Source organism: Colobus angolensis, unplaced genomic scaffold (assembly GCF_000951035.1).
Source record: "Colobus angolensis palliatus isolate OR3802 unplaced genomic scaffold, Cang.pa_1.0 Scaffold217, whole genome shotgun sequence".
NCBI lineage: Eukaryota > Metazoa > Chordata > Mammalia > Primates > Cercopithecidae > Colobus > Colobus angolensis.
Genome location: NW_012115344.1, coordinates 3,406,245 through 3,424,409, shown reverse-complemented (window position 1 = coordinate 3,424,409; position 18,165 = coordinate 3,406,245). Strand labels below are relative to the sequence as shown.

Sequence of the window (18,165 nt, the reverse complement as noted above, 5' to 3'; positions counted from 1 at the left end):
AGTAGAGACGGGATTTCACCATGTTAGCCAGGACCTCATGATCCGCCTGCCTCGGCCTCCCAACGTGCTGGGATTACAGGTGTGAGCCACCGCACCCAGCCTAAAGCACATTTTAAAGAATGGAAATAAAAATAAGAAAATAAATATTTTAATTTTCTTTAAAGAAAATGAAGTTTTAATTAATTTTCTTTAAATTAATAAAAGCATTTTCCTTTAAAGTGAGGAAACAGAAATGATTCACATCACTGTTTTAAAAACTGAGAGAGCAGGAACAAATATCTTCACTAAGTAAATCATCGCACAGGATTGTGGTCATATTTTTGGAGTGAGAGATACACGTGAACCAGCAAACCATCTCTCCAAGGAGGATGAGGAAGATGCTTCAGGTCAATGAAGGAAAGGAGAAAAATGGAAGGCTAAGAAGTGGGCAAGGGCAGGAGCCCCATACAGCAGACTGGTGGGAGTGGGGGAAAGACAGTGAGGTGGGAAAAGCAATCGGGGGCAGGAAGGAGGAAACCTCAGGAGCCAAACCCCATCTTGGCTTCATGCCAGTGCAGTCGCTCAGCCAGAAAGTCTGGCTGGGGTCACTGGGTTCCCATCACCAGTGTCCAAGCTCTGCTTCTGCCCAAGTGGCTCCCAGGCTCCTTGTCTCTCCCTGAATTCTGCACATGCCCATTAGGGGGCCTCGCTGTGTCTCTAGCTAACTTCTCCCTTTGCAGTGTTGGAAGACCTCTGGAAAAAACAGTTCCTCAACTTGTATTTTCAGCCCACCTAATTAATTCCTAAGAAAACCCGATTTGGGCAAAACTTTGGTGTTCCCACTTTTCCTCACTTGGAGCTGTCTCTCTGCTTTTGAAAGACACCTCTTCCTCCTCAAGCAAACTTTTAACCTTTCTGTGTGGTGATTTCAGAACGCTTTATTTGATATACATTTAATCTGGATATTGTCAACGTATGTTTCAGTAGACTTTAAAATTATTATAAATTACTGGCTTTTCAAACCTTTTTTTAACTTTATTTTTCTTGACAGATGTGACATTTTCACTCTAGTTTCTCCCTCTTAAATGAAAAAATTCTTTGATTTCTAAAGTTTAAAGTTTGCCTTCCCCCGGTGGGATGCTGAATTTCATTGTGGCTTGATGGCTGTTATACCCACAGATCAAAAGATCCTAAATCATAAGGTAACATTCTCAACTAATGGGATTTTAGATATTACCTGTAACGGTTTGTTTTTATTTTTGCTACTCTTAACATTACTAAAAATAACATGCACCCAAACATACAAAAGAAAAAGTAAACTACGGATTTTTCTTCAGTTGTCTTCTTGAGATTTCGGCTTACCTGGTACAGGTCATTTCTCATGTTGATAATGTCATCAGAAATCAAACCAGATGTGACTTCTAGTAGATCCCTCACAAGTTGAGAATGAAGGTGGATGATTGCTAAGTGTAAGACACTGGAATGAAAACACAGTGGCAATAATTAACTAAAATGTTAATGAAAAAGAAAAGATTCCCAAGATGTGGTTAGATTCAAGAATGGAATCTGTTCTCATACCTAGTTTTATTTGGCCCTAAAATGTTCTGAATCTATAAAATGTATTGAATCTGAGGTGGGATGCCGTCTCCAGAGGACCCGTCCCTCCTAACTGTCTGCCCAAGGCTGTTATGTTATTTGTGGTACCTGTCTGGCCTCTGGGAGCATTCATGTCTGACCCCTTGATGCATGAACACACTGAGGCTTCCAGCCCAGAAGCACCTAAGCCTAAATCCCAATTCTACCTCTGTAGTATGGCTTTGGGTGGTTTTCTCCTCTACCTTTCCCCCTGACTTTTCCTGACACACAGATTTTATGTAAAATGAATGCCTGGCACTAGGGATTGTTCAGAAAACTTTGTTATCTCACCTAGCCCTGCTGCCCCCCTCCAAAATACAGTGCGGTGGCTTTTTAAGGATCTTTCTAGATCCCAAGAGGGGAGAATGGTGTGAAGCTTTTAACTACTGGAAGAAAATTCTTGCAGTAAACTTGTGAAGAAACAAAGTGATTGTATTTCCCACCACTCCTGCAAACATTCCGGCAAATATTCTCTCTACCTGGAACGTTTTTGCTCCTTTCTTCTGCCTGAACAATGCCTACTCCATCCTTTATATTCCAGTTCAAACCCGACATCCTCAGAGAATACTTTCCTAACCTCCTAAGTGGAGCAAGTTGTCCCTCTCAAATTTACTGCTTGGTTATGCAACTGCAGTTTTCTACACATTTTTCTCCTTCTCTGTCCTGTCATCTCTGGGGCAGGTTCTGTCTGAGTCAATCTTACAGCCCTAGCATGCAGTAGGGGCACAAAAATAAGAATGATAGAAGGAACCTAAGAGCTTACACTAACGAGGCTGAACATACCAGTGGTGTCAAAGTCACTCAGAGAAGCATAATTCTTTTAATTATTAAAAAACATACTATTAAAATTCAAAACAATAACAGCAATCATTTTAACAGTGGCTACTATTTTGGGGGAGCTCTGATTTACCAGACTATGCTAAGCATTTGATATATATCGTCTTTTTATTATAACAATAATCCTAGGAAGTAGGTAATATTATCTTTGCTTTTTGGCTAATGAAACTGAGACTTGTAGGCCTCATATAACTCAGTCAAGGCCATAAGTGGTGAAGCTGGGATTCAAGCCAAGGTCTGTCTTACTCCAAAGCCATCTCTTAATCCCTTAAGCAATCCTCCTGCATAGGGGATACATGTGCACTGCTCTAAAGATGTGCAGATGAATGTCTAAGAAGATGACCACTCCAGAGCATGGAAAGATTGAGGTGCAGAGCACACTAAAGCATCTCACAGCAAAACTACATCTGGGACATGAGGTACAGGCTGGATCTTCTCTAAAATAAGCTATCAGGTGCCACTTTACTCAAGCCTCTTCCTTAGCAATAGCAAGTATATCGTACTTGGGATTAACACTGGCACAGAAGAGCCTAAAAAACTAAACTGTGATTTTGCTACTTGAGAAATATTTTAAAATGGATGATCTCAGGGTTTCACTATTGCTTCTTGAAATGTGATACTGGAAGAAGACTTCTGAAAGGGCCTAAACTCTGACATAGACATGATGCACATATACCAAGAAAAAGGTCATACTTCTAAAACTGCCTGAAAATTTCCATGTGCAGCTCAGCATTTCATAGCAGAAGTACATTCCCCCTCCCCCTCAAATCCTCACACCCTTATGGGAATTTCCCCAATAGCAGAAGTTTTATATATTTTTCTTTATTGTATTTTCTATGATGACTAACGGCCACAGGACTCAGACTATTAGCCAAATCTGATGGACTGAATTAAAACAAGAGACTTGGGCTGTGATGGCCAAAAGCTGCCCTTTACCTACACTCTTCTGAGGATCCTTTGGTCTCTCCAAGTCCCACCTCTATGGCCTCTCTGAGAGCCGGCTTGTGTGAGTGTGCTTGGGTCTTAGGAGGGAACTTGCACGTGCCTCGCCTTGTATCCCTTCCTACAATCCCCCCTTCAGATATCAGCACTTCCTTTCTAACCTGCACGTGCTCATCTTCTTAGACTTATCAATTCAACAGGTCCCTGGAAATGCCACTTGAAACACTGCTATCCTGTCTCGGTTAACTGCTTTTTCTTGTGGTTGTATGCTATTGAATGCTAACTGGATTATTTAACCCTGAAAAAGCATTCTGCTGTTCATGGCCTTACACCAAGAAGGTTGTACTGGTGCCTCTCATACTGTATAACAAGGCCAGTGGTTATACCACATCCTTGGTTACATTGCAAGGAACGAGAACAAAGGTGTCTCTGCTTGAAACCCTGAGGTTGTTACTTTCCTAAAGTGCTTGGTTTAATTTTTAAACTGAGGTCTAAAACACAGCACTCAAGAGCTCTTCCACAGAAAAGGATTTCTCTGTGTTGATGCTATTTTAGGAAGGTTTTAGATAAGGCACTTGAGTTGAATGTGAAGGCTGCTGTTTCTTGTTATTTTTATAGGCTTTCGAGATACTTTAGAAGTCTCAATGAAAGGACTAAGAGAACTGTTTTAGAAAGAAGCCAGGTGGCTTTGCAAATACAATCTCAGTAATAGCAGGAATGGAAGGCATGGTGTTTGGAATGTTCGACTCCCACGCATAGGCTGGAGCAGTCACAAAAGTCTGAACCAGTCACAGACTGGTGACCATCAGAAGAGGTAGTAGAGAAGAAACCAGTAACTGAGAAAGAATGACCAATCCCTCTTAATCTTTCTGTTGTTGTTGCTGCCTTTATTGGGCTTTTTCTTGAGTACACTGTCATTATAAATATGCAGCTGGGATAACAAGGCTTCAGGGATTTGGTAGGACTCTTGACAATTCTCCAAATATTATTTCAATAAACAAAGTGAGGCTTTTCAAAAAGTACCATTACCTATACACATCTTAGTTGGCTTGCCCAGAGAGATTCACTCTTAGATGAGTCCTCCAGCTACTACAGATTCCATCAGATGACAGCAGCAGGATGGAGCAGCAAATTGTGCTACTTAACCTTATTCACACTAGTTTTCTTGATCGTTCCAGTTAGAGGACTCAATACATTTGAACAATTATTTTTATCTCTAGTCAGTATGCATTATACGATGCTCTTCTTTTTCCCTACTCAGAACAACCTATCATGCAAAAAATCCTGACTTACCTGTCCCCATTCTCATCCTGCACGGCAGTGAGATGGCGCTGGACGGCCAGCAGCATCTTCACGTCTCCTGTCACTGCGTAGTCGAAAAGGGCATTGGCATGCCTCTTTGCAAGCTGCATAGCCTTCTCTAGAAAGAGGTTATCTGTAAGGCAATGACCACAATCATAGTTGAATGTTCCTACTTTTGTTTTATGAGTATGGCATGCTCAAGGTCAAACTGACTAGCATCAGTGTTCTGACACCTTGACACATCATTTTAGTTGAAAATGCTCTTTCAATGCTTTTGGATTGTGAAAAAGCAGAATTGGACATTGGGTCATTGACAAATATAGTTAGAGATTGATCTTAAAGAATCTGGCCGGGCGCAGTGGCTCAAGCCTGTAATCCCAGCACTTTGGGAGGCCGAGACGGGCGGATCACGAGGTCAGGAGATCGAGACCATCCTGGCTAACACGGTGAAACCTCGTCTCTACTAAAAAATACAAAAAACTAGCTGGGCGAGGTGGCGGGCACCTGTAGTCCCAGCTACTCGAGAGGCTGAGGCAGGAGAATAGCGTAAACCCGGGAGGCGGAGCTTGCAGTGAGCTGAGATCTGGTCACTGCACTCCAGCCCGGGCGACAGAGCGACACTCTGTCTCAAAAAAAAAAAAAAAAAAAAAAGAATCTATGTGTGGTTTGTTAGAGGAAAAAAGTTTAGAAATGTGTTATTTTAAGGGAACAACCATTATCTGTTATTTTAAGGAAAACAATCTCCAAACAATGTTAGATTTTACCATGATTTTAAATCACCAATATCTTGGTGAAATAATCCTTCATTGGGATCTCTAACAATTAGCTTGTTAGGCAATGTTTGAAAAAACACACGTCTCTGCCATAAACAGAGACTTTCCATGAGACACTCATGTTTTTGTAAAGTTTGTTCCATTAAGGTCAGGGAATGGCAATTGTGACCTTTGGGCCAAAACCTGTTTATGGTCTGCTTTTCATATAGTTCCCTAGCTAATCATGGCTTATACATTTTTAAAGGGGTGTAAAAAAAAAAGGCATATGTGATAGATACCACATGTGGCCACCAACTCTAATTGCTTTTACAGATGTCTTCTTAGTACGATCTAGGATGACCTAGAATCATGACACATATGCTAATAAGTATTGGTTCAGAGTAAACGCAAAAGTACATTTTCTCCTAATCCTACTTATTCAAAGAGGGCAACAAGATAAAAAGAAAAGTTCCTATTTTAAGGCAAAGTTCTATTTCAGTATGATGGTTAAGCCAGAATCTAGAGAGGGTGACTATTAAGCTTGTAGAAATACTTCTCTATTTATCTGTGCCAGAAAAGAAGTTGATTATCTCTCACAATACCTTAAAACTGCATGATTATGACTGGAGAATGTACATGTAAATTTCTGTACTTTACATTCAAAGATAACAGAGCAAAAATGGAAATCCCAGTGTGAATAAAATGATCTGACATATGCTCTTCCAAAGACATACAGAACTTTGAAGAGTACACTAAACTAGATATTGATATGTCATCTTTAGATTAGCAGATACCTCACTTTGGGAGGCCGAGACGGGCAGATCACGAGGTCAGGAGATCGAGACCATCCTGGCTAACACAGTGAAACCTCGTCTCTACTAAAAAACACACAAAAAACTAGCCGGGCGAGGTGGCGGGTGCCTGTAGTCCCAGCTACCCGGGAGGCTGAGGCAGGAGAATGGCGTGAACCCGGGAGGCGGAGCTTGCAGTGAGCTGAGATCCGGCCACTGCAGTCCAGCCTGGGCGACAGAGCGAGACTCCGTCTCAAAAAAAAAAAGATTAGCAGATACCTTTCTACACCTAGGACTGACCCCTCCCCAGCCAACCAATAGAACACAATTTGTGTGCTCACTTACCCTGAATCCTAGCACTCTCTTCTTTTGCTCTTGTTGCATACGTTAGAGTGACCTCACCATTCACATCAGTGGCCTCGCTGGGCTCCTGATTGTGCTCTGTGGTTTCAATGACTTTCCCAAAGAGGTTTACAGTGTTTCTGTCATCACTTCTGTCACAACCTTCAGAGTCCTTTTTAGATTCAGTGTCCATGGTTCCTAAGATAAATGCAAAAACATCAGATTTTTCTCAGTAAAATGTATTAATTTAGTGATAATTCACTATTCCAATGCAGGTCAGATAAAGGTAAGAGGCAAGTTTGCTGCAAAAGGAAAAGAAAAACAATAATTTAAAATTCTTTTAAAAATGGTCATATCATAAATACCATGTTTTGGAGATATTCTAAACTCAATTCTAAAAATCATTTTTAGTATACTTCTAAAATCTTAGATCTCATTTTGCTTATTTACTTGTATAGGAGAAAAATGAAATAAAGCTCTTCTGTGAATTGCAGAAAAGTTGAATTTTTAAAGTTCTTGAAAGCAGAGCAGTTTTTTCCTAACGCTAATGAACAAAGCAAGTCATAAAGACATGTTGTCAATTCACATTCTTTAGTATGGGAGCTATCCAGTGCACCATTCCTGATCATCCCCTTTCCGGTTCAACTATGTTATCTGACAGATACTATGAGAGCATCTAGCTTTTATGGTGGAGACCTGCTTCAAATTCTTGTTCTGCCACTAACTTCTGTGTGCTTTCCGTGAGTATAAACGTTTCTGAACTTTGGTGTCTTTTGTGTGCAAAATGGAGATACTATTTTCCATATAGTGCAGTCATGAAGATAACAGTTAAAACATGTAAAAGCACTTGGCACAAAAATAGGTATTCAATAAATGGGAAGACTTCTTTATAGTATTACTTCTTCCATGGGTACACTAGAATGCACCTGTAATGTAAACTATCAACACGTGGTTTAACTGCAGCTTCTCAGGTGATGACTTGATAGGAAAAGACAAACCCTATAAAACTCAAAATGATTTCGGAAGTGTACTGTTTGAGAAAACGAGAGACAGAATATGTAAGTTTGGTGATGTTTAAAATGTTTGAATAGTCAGGTCTCTGTATATCTCTTTTCAATGCTCTTTTCTTTCCTCTGTTCATGCCACTTACGAAGTAAATATATAAAATATGAACAAGGAATAGAGTTTATACTAGCCACAGGAAATAATATCTTTTGGAAAAAGTATCTTCTCAGTTTATTTGCATTAATCAATTATTTTTCAAGATGATAATACTGTTGTGATAGATTTTAAAAACCCTTTTTAGGATTAATTATTTTTTTCCTTTCTTGGTATTAAGAATAAAGCATTACTTACCATGCTTCATCCCAGCATTAGATTTAGTAGTTCCAGGATGGAAGGTAATCCCACCGTAAGTAGGAAATCCATAGTGCGAGAAGCTATACCCTGAAATGGCAAGTAAAACAAATGAAACATCATGAAGATATTTTACAAGACTCAGCACAACTTAGTGTCTGTCTGTCAGGTGACCACAGCCTTTGGTGTGAAAGGACAGTACTGTGCCCACACATGGTGCTTCTGTTGAGACTAAGACACATGGTGGGGGTCATGGGACCATCAGAATTCCACTTTGATAAAGTTTACATTTTGGCAACTCTGACAGCACCCCAGATTTGGGGAGTGGTTGCGATGGAGAAAGCCTCCACTCCTATGTGAAGGGGAGAGGCTAACAGTGAGGGTCACCAACCAAACTCAGACTTGCCTATGTAGAAAACATTAAAATAACCCCTTGAGGAAAAAAACTAAATCAAACAAAGCACAGAAAAACATACTGACTCCTCAATGGAAAAATGGCCACCACTGTTCACTCCTAGGCAATTTTGGTGGAAGCACAAGCTGGTACAACTCTTTGGGGAAGCAGCTGGCATTAGATGTCATGCCCTCTGACACAGTAACTTTACAAAGACTCTAATTTACAAAAGTAATCTGGAATAAATGAAAAGTTATGTGGATAGGAGTTCAGTATAGCATTTTACATAGAAAACAGGAAACTACATGTAAGTAAGTTATTCTATGGTTTGTTCACTTGAGGAAATGAGTCATTAAAATGATGCTTAAAATTTACGCTTAGGTAAAGTTCATATTACTGGAGGAAATGTTTATGTTAATATCTCAGGTAAACATTGCACATATGACTCTATACATACAGTCATGGTGCAAAAGATAGTAAAATAGTATTACAAATAAATGGATTAAAATAAAATGCATGATGATGATCACAGTTGTATTCAGGGGAAAATCCATACGTATCTACTACAACATATACATAAAAAATAGTAGTAGTTAACCTTTGATGGCAGATTTTATGTATTTTCAAATTTTCTACAATGTATTATATAGAGATGTTTAATATATAGTTATATTGTAGTACATATGATATAAAATTTTTTCAATGTTTCCAAACAAAAACAAGACAACCATGTCAAAAAACATAAAAGAGAAATATACTAAAGTGTTTAGGGAGGTACTCATTAAAAACTGGCTTTGGGGTACCTTTTTTCTTCTTAAAGGCTTTTGAGATTACCTACATATTGTAAAATGAACATGGATTTCTTTGAAAAATAAATTGACATTTGTCAGGAAATTTTAATTAATATACTCAATAATATCATAGCCAGTCAACTCACAGACATGCTCAGAAACCAAAGAAAAGAAAATTCTACCCTCTCCAATATGAAAAAGTTTTAGAAAGAATAGGTGTTTTTGTACCTGGCCCTGTACTTCCAGTGCCCCCTCCTCCACCGCCACTACCAAACATGCCTCCGCCTCCAGCTCCAGCGCCACTCCCACCGCCGAAACTATCCGAAAAATTGGGCATGAGCTTCTGCCGTTTCCTCTGTACTTCTTCTTTATCTGTATTTAAAGGAAGAGAAACCAGAGGAGAAAAGATTGATTCGGTCCCACCACTAGCCACAGAAAGACCACTGATTCTAATGGTATTTTTAAACATCTTAAAGGGAAATAGAAAGCACTCAAAGAGGAAGAGATGCTAAATTTCAAGAAGCATTATATTTATTCCAATGGATATGAATGCTAAAAGCTAGCTCCAGAGAGACCACAGAGCAGTACACACCCAAATCCACTCTACAACAGTTTCTTCAGTCCCCAGTGTTGTTAAAATTAGTGAAATATTTGATTGTCCATCAAAAAGATACTGAAGATACTGAATAAAAAAATTATTGATCCTTTTGCTTGGTCACACAAAATAACCTGTTAATAGGTTAACATTTACTATACATCTACAATGAGCTAAATGTTGGAAATAAAAAAAAGCATGACATAATGTCTTTGCTGTCAAGAACCCTCCAACATAATTTTAAGATAGTGGGGGAAAGACTTAGTGAGACAGCACTATAACACTACATACATTAAATTCATGGTGCAGATCAGTGTTCTAGGAGTTTCAGGAAAACCTTTTAGGAGGTCACTGAAGGATAGGAAATTCAGGAAAGGCTTCTCAAAATCAACTTTATATAAGAAGAGGAAAAAGGAAGATGTTCTGGAAAGGGGATATGGAGGAAAACAATAATGAAGGAAAGACGTACATGGGGCGCTTATGAGAACAGGAGTAGATAAGTTTGGCTGAAGTGAAAGTTTAGTACAGGCATGCCTCTGAGATATTAAAAGGTTCAATTCCACATTACTGCAATAAACCAAGTCACATGATGTTTTTGGTTTCCCAGCACACAAAAAAATTATGTTTACACTCTACTATAGGCTATTAAGTGTGCAATAGAATTATGTCTTAAAAAGAAGCAATGCACATATCTTAATTAAAAACACTTTATTGCTAAAACAGGCTAACAATCACCTGAGCCTACAGCAGGTTGTAATCTTTGTACTGGTGGATGGTCTTGCCTCGATGTTGATGGCTGCTGACTGATGAGGGTGTTGGCTACTGAAGGCTGGGTGGTTGTGGCAATTTTTAAAAATAAGACAACAATGAAATTTGTTGAAGTCTGTCAATTGACTCTTTCTTTCACAAAGATTTCTCCATAGTATACAATGCTGTTTGACAGCATTTTATCCACAGTTTTAACTTCCTTCCACACGAGGGTCAATTCTCTCAAACCCTGCTGCTGCTTTATTAAGTTTAAGGAATATTCTAAATTATTGTCATTTCAACAATGTTCACAGCATCTTCTCCAGGAGTAGATTCTATCTCAAGAAACTACTTTCTTTGCTCATCCATAAGAAACAATTCCTATCCATGAAAGGTAAATCATGAGCAGCAGTTCAGTCCCATCTTCAGGCTCCACTTCTCATTCTCATTCTCTTGCTATTTCCACCACATCTGCTGTTACTTCCTCCACTGAAGCCTTGAATCCCTCAGTGTCACCCATGAGGGCTGGAATCAATTTATTACAAATTCTTATTCATGTAGATATTTTGACCTCCTTCAATGAATCACAAATGTGCTTAATGGCATCTAGAATGGTAAATCCTTTCTGCAGGGTTTTCAATTTACTTTGCCCAGATTCATCAGAGTAATCACTATCTATGGCAGGTACAGCCTTACAGAATGTATTTCTTAAACAATAAGACTGAAAGCCAAAATTACTTTTTGATCCATGGGCTGCAGAATGGCTGTTAGTAGGCATGAAAACATCCCCTTCAGAGCTCTTGGGTGACTGGGTGCATTGACAATGAGCACTACCATTTTGAAAGGAATCTTTTTTTTTTTTTCCTCAGAGCAGTAGGTCTCAACAGTGGGTTTAAAAATATTCAGTATACCATGCTGTAAACAGATGTGCTGTCATCCAGGTTTTCTTGTTCCATTTACAGAGCAAAGGCAGAGTAGATTTAGCATAATTCTTAAGAGCTCTAGGATTTTTCAGAATGATAAATGAGCACTGGCTTCAATTTAAAGTCACCAGCTGCATTAACTCTTAACAAGAAAGTCAGCTTTTTTTTTTTTCTTTTTCTTTTTTTTTTTGAGACAATGCCCAGGCTGGAGTGCAGTGGTGCAATCATAGCTCACTGCAGCCTCGACCTTTTGTGTTCAAGTGATCCTCCCACCTCAACCTCCTGAGAGTCAGCCTGTTTTTAAAAGCTTTGAAGCCAGGCATTTTTACATCTTCTCTCTAGTTATGAAAGTCCTAGATGGCATCTTCTTCCAATGGAATGTTGTTTCTTGTACACTGCAAATCTGTTTGGTGTGGCTACCTTCATCAATTTTCTGAACTAGATCTCCTGGATAACTTGCTGCAGCTTCTCTGTTAGCATTTGTTGCTTCACCTTGCACTTTTATGTTACAGAGATGGCTTCTCTTTTAAACCTCATGAACCAACAACCTCTGCTAGCTTTCAACTTTTTTTCTGCAGCTTCCTCACCTCTCTAAGCCATCATAGAATTGAAGAGAGTTAAGGCCTTGCTCTGGATTAGGCTTTGGTAAAAGGGAATGTTGTGGCTGGTTTGATCTTCTACTCAGACTACTAAAACCTTCATATCAGTAATAAGGTGGCTGTGCTTTCTTATCATTTGTGGGTTAACTAGAGTAGCACTTATAATTTCCTTCAAGAAATGTTCTTTTGCATTCTTGGCTAACTGGCACAAGAGGCCTAGCTTTGGGCTTATCTCAGCTTTTGACACACCTTCCTCACTGAGCTTAATGATTTTTGGCTTTTGATTTCAAGTGAGAGGTGTGACTTTTCCTTTCACTTGAACACTTGGAGGCCACTGTAGGGTTATTAATTGGCCTAATTTCCATATGGTTGTATGATAGGGAATAGGGAAGCCTGAGGAGAGGGAGAGAGATGGAGGAATGGCCAGTAAGAAGAGCAGTCAGAACACACACAACATTTATCGATTAAGTTTGCCATCTTATATGGACACTATCTGTGGTACCCCAAAACATCAAAGATCACTGTTCACAGACCACCATAACAGATATAATAATCATGGAAAAGTTTCAAATATTGAGAGAATTACCAAAATGTGACATAGAGACATAAAGTGAGTACATGCTGTGGGAAAAAATGGCACCAATAGACTTTCTTGACACTATTGCCACAAACCTTCAATTTGTAAAAATCACAGTATCTGCAAAGTACAATGAAACAAGGTATGACTGTATAAGGAATTCTTGAGAAATGGGACAACACTGTGGAGCACCTGGAGAATGAACTTATATGCAAGAAAGCCGCTGAATGTTTTTGAACAGGGAAATAGGATGGTATTTTAGGAAGTCCATCTTTTACTTGTGTGTGGGGCATACTAAAGAGTCAAAGTGAGAGGCAGAGACAGGGCAGACATAAGTGATGGAGGTCCATTCCTCAGTGGTCACCATGGTAATAAAAATGGGGTAGATGCCAGAAACACAGTAAACGAGGGGTCTGTAACCTCTGGTGACTGATGAGATACGGGGGGCTAAAAGCCTAAGACCACTATTTGACTACAGTACAGTGATGCCCTCTGAGACTTTTGATTGCCTTTTTTTTTGTTTGTTTGTTTTGTTTTCATCTTTCTGTTTCTCACTATCTGTGCTTCTCACCAGCCCCAATGCCCTTTTGAGTTCCGTCACTGCCTATGTGGTGTTACTGTGTTCTCGTTTCTTTTTTCTGTTTCCCTTTCTTTCTCTTCTTTTTCTATCATATATTTTGTTTTTCTTTCTTCTCTTTTTTGGGCTGGAACAGTTAAGGGGGTTTTATTTCATTTTTTCAAATTAAATAAAGTCAATGAGGTATTCTTTTTTTGATCAGGAGCTGAATCCTTAACAATTGTTCTATTTCTGATTCTTCAGTGTCAGTTTTGTCATGCTTATATTCAGAAAGATCTTCGATTATTTCTAATTCTGTGGTTGTTTCAGTCACCTTAGGGCTAGAAAGAAGGTCGCTGTTTACTGATTATCTCAGGGTTGCTGTTTACTGATTATCTCATGATCATCTAACTGCAGGTGAAAGATGAAGCACGGGAAAGTAGGGTAACAAAGTACGCTTTAATAGTTATTCAAAAGCTGAACATGTCCAGACTTCCTAGGAAAAAAAAAAAACAAACCAAGGTTGCCAAATTTTGAGAAAAATATGCTTCTACTAGAAGGGGGATGACCTTCAAGTGGAGAAACTTTAAAGACTTCCTTATCAAATATTTTTAGATTCAGATTTATAATTTCCTCATCAGTTATAACTAATTTACAGCTATACTCATGACTGTTCACTGCAGACATACGAAACACAAGAGGGAAGCAGGCAACTTATTTATCTTCAGAAATAAATGTTATCTATTGACATGGATTCCAGCAAAGAGACTAGTTAGTATTTTCTATGTATTCCTTTTACTTTTTAAAGCAGACAGATATTTATTGGCTGTATTTCACTATAAAATGGGAATTTTAAAGGCAAGATTCCAATGACAAGAAACTGATACAGAACATTCCACATAAGCTTTATAAAAGAACCTGCTGTCTGAATCTCCACAGAATTGAATATGGAGACTTTCACACTCCATGTTCAGGGATCATTTATCCTTGCAGTCTGTTTTTGACAATGGCATCATGGGATGTACTATGAAACATCAACCTATTTTAGAAGGAACTGAAGCGGCCACTTACTACAAGTTCTCCTTTTGCAGGAGAGGAAACTGAAGCTAGGAAGGGTTAGGTGGCTTATCTGAGGTCAGAACAGAGTCAAGATCAGTCTCAAAGTGCAGTAATGTTTTCATTATGTTAGGCTGTCATTCTTTTGAAAACACTCCAAAATAGCTTTGTGTAATAATAACCAATGACTTTAATAATCAGTGACTTCACATAATAGTTGATGACTATAATAGTTTAATTCACAAATATAGATATCTCTCAGTGTTTGCTACCTATTCTTGTGCATGTGCCTTAAAAGTACCTCATTCTCACTTTTCAAGTTTTAGTTTACCAGTAAAGGTGCCTGCATTTATCTTGGCCATACCTTTCATAATTTAAAGATTATGATTCTGTTTATCCCTAATTTCCATCTTCCAGATTGAAAAATCATTATGGTCTTTTTTTTTTTTCTTTTTTTTTCTTTTTTTTTGCTTTGTATAGCAGTTTCTCAACTATCTTCCTTCCTTGCCAATCATCCTTCTCTTGATTATTTCAATTGTCTCCCCTGGACCCAACCATCTCCAATAAGTTTTTGTGAAGTACAACGTCGATGACCATAGAGGATGCAGAGCTCAGGGCTGGTTCTGTATAATGTTTTATATTTATGTCTAACATCTTACCTGATGATAATCAACACATTACCAGCTTTACAGATGAGGACGGCAGCTTGGCTGGTAAATCAATAAGTCAGTACACAGATACTTAATGAGCATTTTCTATGCAACCTATATTGTTCTAGATAGCCTATGACCTAAAGAAGATTCTTTGTACTTGGGGTGGTAGGAAGACAATAGACCCATAAATAAACAGATAAGACAAGTTTACATATTGATAAAAATAATGAAGAATATAAAATTAGGCAATGAGATAGAGAATGACTACAGAGACCAGGGGTAAGGGAAAGTATGTTCAATGACTTCTGAAAAATGTATACAATGTTTCCCTGGGTTGTATAGTTTGGATCCAAATTATCTACTTCAATGCTAAATGGCCTACTACTTTTCTGACCAGTTACATTGCCTGGCCGGATTATTTCTCCTTGGTCCTATTATCTTGAGTTTTTACAATCCAGAAGGTTTCTACAGAATAAAGTAATTTGTTGTCCTCATATATATATGTTGTCCATTCTTTCCTTCAGAACTCAATGGGTAAGTATTTCTCCAGATAGTTCTCACACTTTGTATTGTATGAAGCTTTTAATCAATGACAGCCTGGAAGATATGTGCATGAAGCATACAGGTGCAATTTTGAACTTTCAGGTGACCCCATTCTCTAATCCCAGCATCAGATAGTTCCTACTATGATAAGAAACCATTAATCACCTGAACATGCCCCTGCTATAACATACTTTTCCGAGGCACAGATACCACTGGGAAAGGGAGACAGGCAGACTAGATACCAACCTAAGCTTTCAATGTTTCTAGGTTCATACACACACAGGTAACCTGGGTTTTCTTTCTTCATGATTCTCTGTGCTAGCAAAATCTGACATTATTTGAAGACATATTTCTGGAGAAGAAATCTATTTTTTTCCTCAGAAAGTCTAAAAAAATTATTCATATTTTTCTTCTGTGTCTACTTTTAAAGAAGGGTTTAAATTAAAGCAGTGATTTTCACATCATTTTGTGTAGGCAGAAGCATTCAAAAGACCTCCAGAAGCTCTTGGTAGGGAAGTGAGGAGAGGTGGGACAGCCTCTTGGAAGGCCAAGCTGGCGGGGCCCTTCACCCCTATTTTAACCAAAGCCTACCAGGTCCATACACTGGGATTTTGTATGAAATCTCATGTGAATAAAGAAAAGTTATTGTGCTGACAATGTTTTCAAACCACCAGGATATAGAATACACTACAAATATGACCAAACAATGAAGAGGCCACAACCTCAGAAAAGAAACAAGAACTTGCAGAACCGTTTTCTAAACGCTCCTGTGGCAGCACGAATTCTAGGAAAGGAAAGCCCTCTTCAAAGATTACCTATCACATCTTGCTCTCACAGGAGCCAACACCCACCCATGTGGCTTGTTGCTGCTGCACCTTTGCGGTTTCCAACCTCAGCAAGGATCTGGGTGCCCCGTGGCAATCATTTTACTGACCTCCCTTCCCAGTCTCACTTCCCTCCAACTGAGGGGTTTCTAATTTTGTTTATGCCACAGCCCCTTCTGCAGTCTGGTGAACTCTATGGATCTCTTCTCAGAATCATGGTTTTCAGTATGTAAAATACAAAATAGGATTTCAAAAGAAGCTGATGATATTAAAGTACATTTCTATTCACAGACTCTTTGGGGGTCAGTGGACTCTAGGTTAAGAAATACCTTTGAATGGTGACTTGGTGCCTGTTGTATCTTGTTTTGAGATGATTCTAATGCTAAATTTCTCACCCTGTCCTCTCTTGAGTTCCAGTTCTGCCTTTTGATCTGCCTACTAAGAACTTACACTTGACTTTCCCACAGGGACCTAAAATATAACATGTTTTACTCTGAGTTCCCTCTTTACCCACCCAAATCTACTTTTGCTCCCTTGTTCCTTTCATCAAGTCAACCACATCACAAACTTCCTGGTCAAGGAGTCTTAGACCCATCCATGACTCCCTGTCTCTCCTACATCTCCAACCTGTAGGCCCTCTTGACAGTATCACCGTGCTCTCTCTTGAGTCCACCATCTCCTTTCATTCCTGGCACTAGGACCTTTACCAACTTCACCGTTTCTCACTTGGATTCTTGCATTACTCTTCTGACTCATCATCTGCCTCCTAAATGGTACTCTTAGTGGTGACATAAAGAAGTCAGAGCCATCATTCCAAACCTAGGCGGGCCTGGCTATCCCTCTCCAGAATTAATGCAAAATTCTTAAGCTGCCACTCACAGCCCTCTTTAGCCTGACCCTGGCCTTCCTCACCTACATTGGCCTTCATGTCCATCTCAGCACTAAACACTTGTTTCCCTCTGCATAAATGCTAACTGTGTTTACCTCTCTCTTTAAGCTCCTCAAGTAACCTAAGCCTAGAGAACACTTTCCTTCTCCATTTAACACCCAACTGCTGAAACACACCCCAAATGTTAAGGGCCAAATGTTATCTCCTTGATGAAGCATTCTTTTTGGAGGCTGCTTTAGAATAAAGGGACAAAGGGCTCTCTCTTCAACATTCTCATATATTTTTATGGATGCTTCACTTTTCGTACTTATTAAAATCATAATTTACATTACAACTATTTAAGAAAACTGTGAGTGCCCTTTCTTAAAGCATCTTTTGTGAGAGAAAGAGTGACGCCTTACTCATTTTCATAGTTTTGCAGTGCACGTTGGCCAAGTTTTCTGTTCCACCGCCTGAGGCTGGCTGACTGACTGGCTGATTCTCCTAAAGAGCAAGCCTGAGTTTTTCATCTCAGCTGCTTGAACTCTGAGTCAGTCAAGAAATGTTAGATTCTCAAATTCAAAGACAAATTCTCAACGTCTAAATCTCATATAAGCTTGGTGGAAATAACATTATTTTAAAAAGTTGGACTAATTCCATGACCTCAGAAGAATATACTACTGTCCGTTCTAAAAATAAGCACTGTGGATCCAGGGACCTGTTACTAGGAAGCTGTTCAAAGGAGATGACTAACTGATCTCTTCTAATTAGCTTGTCCTCCTCTCAGAACAAGTACAATGGCCAGACACGGAAGCTCAAGCCTGTAATCCCAGCACCTTGGGAGGCCAAGGCCGGAGGACTGCTTAAGGCCAGGAGTTTAAGGCCTGCCTGGACAACGTAGGAAATCCTCGTTTCTATTAAAAGTAAAAAAAAAAGAAATTAGCCTGGCATGGTGGTGCACACCTGTAGTCCCAGCTACTTGAGATGCTGAGGCAGGAGGATTGCTTGAGGACAGGAGTTCAAAGTTGCAGTGAGCTATGACTGCACCATTGCACTCTAGCCTGGGCAACAGAGTCAGACTCTGTTTCAAAAAGATAAATAAA

The 18,165-nt window shown here is 39.2% G+C and overlaps 1 protein-coding gene across 1 annotated transcript in view; it reads right to left on the bottom strand.

Annotated features, from left to right (window-relative positions):
* Positions 1 to 18,165, bottom strand: part of NFKB1 (nuclear factor of kappa light polypeptide gene enhancer in B-cells 1) — a 125,568-nt gene that overhangs the window by 15,309 nt on the left and 92,094 nt on the right. Inside the window, exons 13-17 of the mRNA XM_011943214.1 lie at positions 9,350 to 9,541; positions 7,937 to 8,026; positions 6,584 to 6,778; positions 4,687 to 4,828; positions 1,342 to 1,456 (exon numbers count right to left, since the gene is read on the bottom strand). Of these exons, the coding sequence (XP_011798604.1) occupies positions 1,342 to 1,456; positions 4,687 to 4,828; positions 6,584 to 6,778; positions 7,937 to 8,026; positions 9,350 to 9,541 (734 nt within the window). The remainder of the gene's footprint in view (positions 1 to 1,341; positions 1,457 to 4,686; positions 4,829 to 6,583; positions 6,779 to 7,936; positions 8,027 to 9,349; positions 9,542 to 18,165) is intronic.